Below are 10,911 nucleotides of genomic sequence, written 5' to 3'. Positions count from 1 at the left end.
ATTTGCGTTTTAATGAAATTTATTTGACGGTTCTAACAATTCAACGATTCTAATAATTCTCTAATTTTTGGGTCGTAAAGTGGCTCATTTATCCGCTCGGATATACATGACAATCTACGATTAATTTGTTACCTAATAAGACAAATTCTTACTAACTAATGCTAAGAAGCATTACTTTGTTTGGAGTATACAATATTAGGAAGCGAGTGATTTATGATTTGGTAAGGTTCTTCCCATGGTAACGAAAATAAGTACAAAATTTGAGAGTAATCACAGTTGTTACTGATAAATAATTTTAACATTTAATCAATAAATTTGTTAAATAACTTTTGTTCGTTATTTCGGCTATGCTAGTATACAGTTAAATTCGCGGTGCTAGAGTTTACCCTATGATCATACAAGATATTCATGTTAGAGGGAGCCACAGACCCTCACTAGTTCACAACAATATCGTACATATTATTTAAATACAAAATAATTGTTATGCATAAATTGAAATATTATCAAAAACAATATGATCAATTACTTTAGTATTTTTATTTTTTTTATGTATTTATAAATTATGAAATGAAGGTATTAAAAATTAGCATATTAGAGATAGTGCATTTTAATAAAAATAATGGGGTTAATATTTGCTTAGTATATCTTTATCTTGATTTCAGTTATTTAGATGTATGATATTTTATTATGATGTTTCATTAGTAGGATATATCTAAATTCGTGTTTTTTAAATAATTTAATCCCTCTACCACTCTAAACTCTGTAGTTGAATCATCAATGACGTTATTTAAAGCAGTGTTTGTCAGTGAACTGTCAATCAGAGACACACACACTTTTAGTAGTCACATTTACATAAATTATTTGTTTTGCGTGTGTGCTGTGATCAATTCCAATATATGTTATAAATATATAGTTAATTTGCAATATTTTATAAATGATATTTTTGTAAACTATTCACTAATCCAAGAATCAATACTACACGTGGACAATGCAGGTTAGAATTTAACAATGAATATATAAATTAATTAAAATTCAAGTTAATTGTTTTTGTAGTTGATATCATACTTGTTATTGCATTATTTCTTTTTTAACATATTTTTATGCATTTATATTTACAAATTAATAGAAAATAAGTCTCAGATGCAAATCCATATTTCTGTCAAAAGTTTTACTCTATATTTATAAGACTTTTGATAATATAATACAGAAATCTGAATACATTTCATATGAATATTCTATTTTTATTTTTACTTTAAGTAAAATATTTAGATAGTTTAAAAATTGATTTATAACATGTAACATATATGTATATAATATGTAAAAGCAATTTTTAAATACAGTTATTTTTCAATTTCTAATTTTAAATTATATTATATATTTAATGGATTCCTATATTATTAATATAAGAATTTGAAATAAAGAATTAATATACAAAATTGTACTGAAAATAATGTATTGTTAACGGATAACTTGCATCTTAACGCGTATGCGTATACTGAATTATATATACGTATATACATGCTTATAAAGACTGACATATTAGCGGTAAATTGAAATCATAAATTATTAATATAGATACAAGAACAATAAAGAATTATTATTTAAGAATAAATATTTCTGTTTTATTACACATAATTATTTTTAATACACAGAATGAGGCAATAAGAACGATCATTTGAAATAGCTTAGTATTTACTAATTTTATTGAGAAATGTTTGAAATGGAAATCGTACTTTATAGAGATGACAAATCTTTAAATAAATACACTTTTATTTTTTTTATATCTTCCTTTATATATATTTTTATAACTTCTGAGATATCAAGGTTACCTGGAATTTTTTAATAGCATCGCATATTTTCTTTAATACTGCCTTTTATACTGCTTTTCATACTTTTATACTAAAAAGATGAATTCAACGATCTCTAATAAGGTATCTTCTAGTTAATTTTGAAGTTTAAAATGAAATGAAGATTTATGGAGAAGAGTTGCTACGTGTGGGGTACTAATTTCGGTTACTCGAAGAAGAACATATTATAATCATATAGAAGATCACAAATTGTTAGAATTTTTACAGTTTTTACCATCATACATGGTTAATAATTTCATTTATATATGTATGTATGTAAAACGGACGAAAGTAACAAAGACGATAATTTTTGTTATAATATTAAAAATCACAATTACAATTTATTCCATTATTTGAAGTTTATATATGTGTATTTGTAAAAATTTCAATGAAAATGGATCAACATTTTACGACAAACATTGACAAAAACATGTTAATTTTTATCATATTTTTAAACAAGTATTTTTGTTAATATTGTTTAAATAACTATTTTTTTTAGTTAAAAACAAACAATTTTTATGCACAAATCATTTTTCTAAATTTAATAGTTTCCGAAATATTTCGTGAAATATGTTTCTAACTTACAGCTTTGGGAGCTGTTTTCACTGAAAACTGCATTATACATAAGTTTCATTAAAATCGGTGATTTACACTTGGGGATGTTGTCTCGTATATGTACAGGGTGGGTATAAGATAAGCGTAAAAACCACCATAGCGTGATTCTACATCTATGGATCGGTGGAGATTTGTTTAAAAAGTACATACAAAATTGACCTTGACTTTGAAATTTAAGGTCAAATTTTTTTATTGCATCGCATTCTTTTATGCTCATCATGACGATAAAAAGTCTTAAAGGAGCCATGAGTCGCAATTCAACCAGTCTCTTGGAAAATGATGTTAAAGTTTCATTGGTTTTTGGACTCACCTTATTTACTATATGGTTACATTTTGCACTCTGATGCAGGGTAAATAACATCTATTGTTGCATGTAGACATTCCAGATACACCATTAGACATACCGTTCCTTCCTTTATTTCTTTCTTTCTTTTTGCATCTGCGTAATAAATGTGCCTGCACGTCAGCTTCTACATTCTACATATGTACATACATGGGCATCACTGTTGTTTAAACAGCTTCGGACTCATATTCCTATATTCCTGCCAAGTTTCTCCCCAAGATTACACGTTGATTCTAGATGATGGAAAACACATTCAATTTGATATCTTAATTGTTCAACTCAATTGCAAACTCTATCCGACTGCGAAATGTAAATATATTATAAATAAAAAAAATATATGTATAAAATACTTATATATATACATATATATTTAATTATTAAGTTTATGTACACACACGCGATTGATGGAACTTTAACATCATTTTCCAAGAGAACCATTAAGTTGCGATCTATGATTCCTTTAAGACCTTTTATCTTCATGATAAGGATAAAAGTATACAATGCAATAAAGAAATTTTACTTTGAATTTCAAGATCAAGGTTAATTTTACTTGCATTTTTTTATAAATCTTCATCGATCGGGAAGTGCAGTCTTACTGTGACGGCTTTTACATTTACTTTCTATACACTCTGCACATATGAGATATTTCTTAGAGAATTACCGTATATGTCTTGTAAAAGCCAACATTTATGTACGTTTAAGGATTTTACTAGAAATCGTTTCTTCGTATTTAAACTGAATCATTTTATTGAATTCGGAAGTAGCAAAGTATGTACGTAAGTACTCATAGAACTTCATTAGAAGTATATACGTAATAATTAGATCTATAAAAGGTTACCTTTCACGCTAACAATGGATATGGAAGACTTTTTCATGTAATTTGTATATGATTGTCGTTTGTAACTGGATTAATATATAAATTAACGATATGCATTTTTAAGACACATCTATATGATATACATACGGAGGATTCAGAAGCCTATCAGCGTAGATCTATTGGCATTAAAACTGAGATAAATAAGGTTTTTACATATTAGTTTTAAAAAGTGACAATTGTAGTAAAAATTCAAAAATAGATTTTTATAAAACAACATACAAATGAATTTGATCTCAAGAAAAACAAGAAAATCGCCATGGTGTTTCAGAAGAAATCAGATTAAATGAAAAGATTGCGATTTATATCGAATGTCCATTGGAAAATTTGAATAAGTCAATGTATTATATAATTAATATATTCGTCTGGATTATCACTTTCACTGTTATCTCCTGCACCAAGATTCATTTGATTTTCTTTTGAGGTTGATGGTCGTATTTTTTGATTGGCGAACTTCAATAAAATGTAATAAAACAGACATGTACTTCTTTTTAATTTTTCTCACGGGTTTACGCTCTGGATACAGTGGGTTCCTAACAACATTGAGTAAATTCGAAGGTCTTCCTTTTGATACTGGCTTTATGTTGGTTTCATAAAATGGGAAATCATTCTGCAGAGTTTCTTTATAACAAATTCTTTTAAAGTTTTCGTTTCACTTACCATCATCACAATCAGATAAATTTCGCTTATTATCAGATAAATATGTATTCGGATGCAGTATCAGAGAAATGGCGACTTACTGATAATAAAAAATGCGTACTTTCGTTTCTTTTTTTCATGATGTAAGTAAAACAGCGTACAATTATTTTTTGAACAACAAAGAACTAAACATAAAGTTGACGCGATTTTAAAGTGACTTACACTGATTGTATAATACACTGATTGATCTGTATAATTTTGTCTAGTAATTCTGTGATCAATATAAGTATTGAAAACTATTTCATACGCATGAAAGTAATTACTTAATTGATTTATCAACTGTTCCAACAATAAAGAGGTTTTTGAACTGCATAACACATTTTTAGAGAAAGTTGGATTTACGCTGATTCTCTTCTGAACTCTCCATACATGTATGTACTGGATATAACGTCAGTATTATGAATATCAAATGGTGAATAGATTTTGGCTTTTACGGAGTTCACTTTTTCAAAAAGATATGGTTAATATAAAACGTTAATGATACAATTAATACGATGATACGAGTATATTTTCTATTTTTGCTAATTCTTTTGATCCTGAAAGTTTTCTGTTGGCGTTAGTATTGAGGAATTAAGTCTAAGACGAGAACATTATGCTTTTTGACTATTAATGAATTGTACAATAATCATATTTTCAGTATTGGTAATGTTATAAGTTCTATCTCCAATTATTGTAGATGTAATTACTGCGTAATAAACATTTAAAAGCAATGATTTGTAGAAATAAGTTTACTTACTATACAAAATAAAGAAAGAATATACGTATTATAAATATTACGTAAATTTATACTGTATAAAAATTATAGAAAGAGAGAAAGAATAAAAAAATTATTGTTTTTAATTATATATTGCAATGTATTGCTTCTTATAATTTAAAGATTTGATACAAGAGTGAAATATGTATGTACATAGTTCCTAACATGATGTATTGCTGATACAACAGCGTAACAAGAATAATATATGGAAAACATTTATATTTATCAATATAAGGATATTTTATTCTATAGTGATATTTCAGTTATATGACTGATCTAATACAGAGCTTCATTACTTTTCAGACAGTATGTTAAGTAATTTAATTAAAAGTCTGAATAAAATTATAACGTAGTTTAGTTTTGGACCTCTTACCGTTCGTCTTGGTGGTATTATCGAAGCGTTTGTGTTAAACCGCACAGCACCACACGTGTTGAATCCTTTCATTGGTGTGTCTGTGGAGGGGACAAGAGGGTGTGTAGAACATTTAATTCGAGCTTGCGAGGGAAGTCGTTGATTGAAGACGAGGTACGCCAGTTGTGTTTCGACGCTGCTTCGAGTTGAATCAGTTACTGTTCCATATTTTCTGTAAAATGTGTCGTTAGTTCTGATACGAAGACGTTTACTTTTTTAAATAAATTTCTTATCGGATTATCGTTATTCTTCGATACATATAAAATAGCGAGTTGTTTAATGTTCAATTTAATTCTTCTCAAAGTAAAGAGTGCTATTGGATGTAGTTTTTGGTACTTTAAAGTTTCTTATGATTCCAGTGCTTACTTTCAATGTTAAAATATAGTCAATGAATGTAAAATAAGACGTTGAAAAGTGTCTCTAGTCTTTACAGATTGTCGTCGAAGCTTGGTTGTCTCAAAATTGAACAATGACGAAACAATCTGTCTTTTCTTCTTCTTCAATTTATGATGGCAGACTTTTACCTCATAATTTATGAAACCGTAATTTAAATAAAATATGTTAATATTAAAAGTGTTTAGTGCTAATCCTTAATTTAAATATTAACTGAGATAAACTATTACCTTCAATAATTATTATTAGATCCGAAACTAATCTAAATATTTTTCTTCTAAATTGAAAATATATTTTTTCGACTATAATCCAAAAATATTATATTACTATTATTTATATCTGTGCTTCATATAAAGATATTTTTTTTAAATAATTATTTGAAATGATTATTTTGATTATAAGAGATAACAGACAATAGAGAGGATGATAATTGAAGGTAATTAATGAAGTAAAATACATAAAAGATATGTTGTGAGTTTTATGAATAATTGTCAATAATTTACAAAGCATTCGAATGTTATATTTAATCGACAGTTTTTCTGTTTTATCGACTTCAATATTTCTTCATAAAACATTTGTCACGTGTTTATTATAAGCAATGTACGCATACATTGATAACGCTATTGATAACATTTTTATCATAAAATTTATCTATTTCTTCCTCAACTGATAGAATTATTATTGAGTATCTAGTCGATACTCAAAGTATAAAGATCAGAATCTATATGGATGTTCGAATATTTTCGTGTCCCACTAAAGGTGTTTCGTAGAAGTAGAATGTCATCTTAATAATAAAGGTTCGTACATAACAATATAAGTACTCTCAATACTTTATGCATCTAGTATAATATTAAAAAAGTTAATTTTACAAAATATTCAATTTGCAAATTATTTTCTCTTGTATTTGTTCTTTTTTTTTAATCTTAAATTTAGTATTAAAAGCTAACTCTGTAGCTATTTGCTACCATGAATTTATACATAAAAGAATGCAATTATTTTATATTTTGTCATAGTTTACATAAATATATCAGAATATATATAATTATCGTTCTCAAATATTGCTATACATATATTGTTACTTTATTATATAAATCTATTATTCATATATATCTACGTATATAGTTGCGCACTTAAATTTAAGATTAAAGAAAATTAAAGGAAAGTTAAATGAGGATTCCGGGGAAGATAGATTTAAAATATTAATAAGGCCGGTCAAATGAAGTCTAATATATCGATCAGCGTATAGTGAACTAGTATCTTTATTCGTCCGAGGTTTCTCTTTCCCCCTAATTAATTTCATAGTAATAGCTGACAATGAGTTAAAAACTGCTTGTCTTCCCCTCTGAATATGCGGATGTGCTACCATGTTTTTCAATCAAGTGTCATTAATCGAGGTTTTCGAAGCTTCGACCTAATTAATAGTAATAGCGCGTGACCGTATTTTAATATTATATATATTTTTTTAAATATATAGTTAAAAGAATGTTCAATTAAGAAATAGATAATCTTTTAAAAATGCAAATGAGAAAGTCAAATGTCTTATATTTTAAACTTTTTATACCGAAAAGAACGGGAAGGAAATTTATTAATGCTTTTATCAGTGTCATAGTATAATGTTATTTAACACTAAATACGTAACACTCTATTAAAAGATTGCGATAAGAATTATTCGCACATGGTTTGCGTAGCCTATATAATGCGTAGTATTAGAAATAGTAATGCAATGTAGTACTTAAATATACACGTATATGGTTTGAATGGAATTATCGTTTAATTACTTTTATGAAATCACATTTTCTTTGTGTTAGTTTTGCTTTTCCGGTTTTTGCTTTCATTCTTTCTTACTTCCGTTTAAAGGAAAAGACTGGAAGAGACAAAAGAATCGTATGAGTTTAAAGAAGTATGTATAAGGCTTGTTGAGCTCCTTAAGTAGGATTGAACAATTGAAACATGACGAACGTTTTAACCAATCTTGGGTAATATAGGATATGGAAACGAATATGAAAAGTTTACTACGAAATGCATTTCTTATTCACATTAAAAAATTTTCTGTATTTATTTTTAAAGAATATTTATTTTTAACGCTGCGAAATAAAAGTAGTTATAACAATAATAAGGAGATTTATGTGAAGTGTAAAATATTATTATTTATAAAAAAAATTATTATTTCTCGTATTGCAATTTAAAATATTAAACGAGAAAAATCATTTTTTAAAGATTGTGTTATAACGTATTCAGTAATATTTTATCGTAATTTGTTACGATTTTGTAATATTTAAGTTTCTGTTAATATTCATTCGCCTTTTCAATACATGAGATTATATTTATAAGTAACTATAATAAGTAATTTAGTGATTAAGCTGCTATTCCAAACTTCGTAATTTCTTTCAATTATTCTGATAGCATTTTCTTTTTAAACTTTTAACACATCCTGTCTTGAAAGATAAACAAAGAATTTAGAAAAGTGCACCGTGAAGTATATCTTTGTTTCATTTATAAATCAGAAACTCTTTCTTTGTTTACGATAACATACTATTGCAACACAAGCATATTAGCTACAGTAAACTTGTTTAATATTGTTCTTTAGACGCAAGAAATATGATTTTGTAATGGTTATTTGACATTTAGAAAACTTATTCTTTGTTATTTTATATACGTATACACATATGTATTTATCTTTATACGTATAAACGTATCTTATTCTAAAGTCAGAGATATTGTTATGTATTTTCACATATTTGATGTGAATTATTTTTTCGTAGATTTGAACTTATTTATGATTTAAGTTATTTCGAATATTTAAATTTGGTTATAAAAAACTAAGGCATTTTTTAATTCGATATTAAATTTTGATTAGAATAGATAGAAAGTATGTCAAGGGCAGACAAATTATATTAAAACGTCAGTTCTGGTTAGTTGTTAGTGTTGTACTTATTATTCATAGTAATTTAATATTGTTTCAACGTTTATTATTAATTACTTGTTATCTTATCAGTAAAGTAGGTGTTCTTAATTGAATATTGCTATAATTATTTTATTAGAGTCAAGTGACAATTGTTGTAATTTGTATTTAAATTAGTGGCTATAAGAATAAGAAATATTGTTTTGACGATTCTGTAACTGATACGTATTAAATACAACCATGCAAATTAGTATTTAAGTTAGATGATGAATAAACTGTATGCAATTGAATTTAAATTAATGTACATCTGATAATCAACTTTTATTACAACTGATAAAAATAAATTAAAAAGGATTGTTCGATACGTTGATATCAAAATTAAAATTATCAATTCGAATAAATAATGTCTTCTGGGCATTAACAATTCTTTAATCTTATCTGTATAATTCCTAATAAAAAGAAGGAAAGGAAGTTTAGAACATCTCTTCTTCACTTTCAATGCCTTTTACTAATTAATTATCTAAATAAGAATATTTAGCTTTCCATAAATTACATTTACATTAGCTTACAATAAGTAACTATAAGGAGCTTTACATTAGTCTTTAAAAGTATCTATAAGGTAGTAGAAAAATAATTATTGGATAACTGTTAATCTTTGGAAATTAAAGTATTAATTTTATACGCATTAGTTTTTGTTTTTACTCATACGACTAATAACACATGTTGAATTTCTATTTGCATCGAATGTTTAGTTTAATTTTGTCTGAAGGACATAGCTAATTTTACTCCCGTATCCTCATTATTAGGGTAGTAGTTATTAACCTAAACATGATTTACAGTTGGTGCTTCATTGCTTTTATTTTATTTTATAAAGAATTATGAAAAAAATCTGATATATTATAACCATAGTATTAGATTTATATAGATAGTGTTACATCTTTTACAGGTTTTTTTTTTAATGGAAAGGAGATTTCTTGAGGAGCAAAATCTAATCTTAAAAAATAAGGAAGTTCTAAAATGCCAATTTTATATTGAAGTTCTTAAATGACGACATAGTTTTATAGTAGAAGCTGCCTGCCATGTTTATTAATTCATAATTTTGTCAGATTTTTCGGAATGGTACGTCACAGTTAGAAAAATTAAATATTACTATTTTTTATCTTCCTGTGCATGGAAGAGTGACCTATTTATATAATTGATATAATATGCGTATCATACGAGTATTACATGCAATTCTCAACAGCTTTGTTTTTATTAAATGAGTGAATTTTAAAATGTCATTCCTTCTGCAAAATCTTCAACGTTAAGTAAGTAAATCCTGCGATCCACGATGACACCTATGAAGATTAGTAAAAGTTAGACATTCTATGATTCACTCATCTAATAAAAACAGAACTAGCTAGAATTGCATTATTGCTGCGATAATTTACTAACTATATATGTGGAACACATTATTGGACTTGCTGAGATACTTTGCGAAATCTTCAATGTTGAGCAACTAATTTCTGTGATTAACTATGACGCACCATCCTGGGAAAGTTGACAAAATTATGAGTTAATAAACATGACAAGCAGGTTTTACTGTAAATGCCTAAATGTCGCCATTTAAGAACTGCAATAAAAAATTGGCATTTTAAAACCTCCTATTTTTTAAGAATAGGTTTTTTATTCAAAAGATCTACAAAAATTCCCAGATATGTAACACTATAGCTATAATCAGAAAAGAAATCAAACAGTAACATTATAATTCATACCTAGGTCAATAACCCTAATAATAGGGGTAGGAGGTTAAAACTTTGTCGAAATGGTTTTCCTAGGAAGCTGTTTCAATCGATGCATCACAAGTTCAATTTGGTTTAGTGGAACTTTCATATGGCTATGCCTTTTGTGAAATTTTTAATTTGAAATAAGAAATAGATACGTGCTCGTTTAAAACTCATTTAAGATGAGAAGATTCCTAACTATATGTTATTAAGTAGGTATTCATGTATAAAATTTTATCTTTATTAGACTACGATAAAATCAAAGTTAATTAATTTACTATCAGCGATTTTGAGTATGTACAATATCAG

At 26.6% G+C, this 10,911-nt stretch overlaps 1 protein-coding gene across 4 annotated transcripts in view; it reads left to right on the top strand.

The window, feature by feature from the left end:
- Nucleotides 1-648: 648 nt before the first annotated feature.
- LOC100651425 (phospholipid phosphatase 1) overlaps nt 649-10,911 on the top strand; it is a 36,510-nt gene continuing 26,247 nt past the window's right edge. The window contains exons 1-2 of one of the 4 annotated variants that reach the window (XM_012318535.3): nt 5,650-6,086; nt 6,611-6,734. Coding sequence is in view for 1 of the 4 variants with exons in the window: in XM_003402290.4 (XP_003402338.1) it covers nt 989-994 (6 nt within the window). In the remaining 3 variants the exon portion in view is untranslated. Of the gene's footprint in view, nt 995-5,649; nt 6,087-6,251; nt 6,374-6,610; nt 6,735-10,911 lie in introns of those variants that run through there. The other 3 variants (XM_048404519.1, XM_003402290.4, XM_048404520.1) reach the window with 3 other exon arrangements.

This window comes from Bombus terrestris, chromosome 3 (genome assembly GCF_910591885.1).
Source record: "Bombus terrestris chromosome 3, iyBomTerr1.2, whole genome shotgun sequence".
NCBI lineage: Eukaryota > Metazoa > Arthropoda > Insecta > Hymenoptera > Apidae > Bombus > Bombus terrestris.
This window is presented reverse-complemented; position numbering and strand designations above follow the sequence as displayed.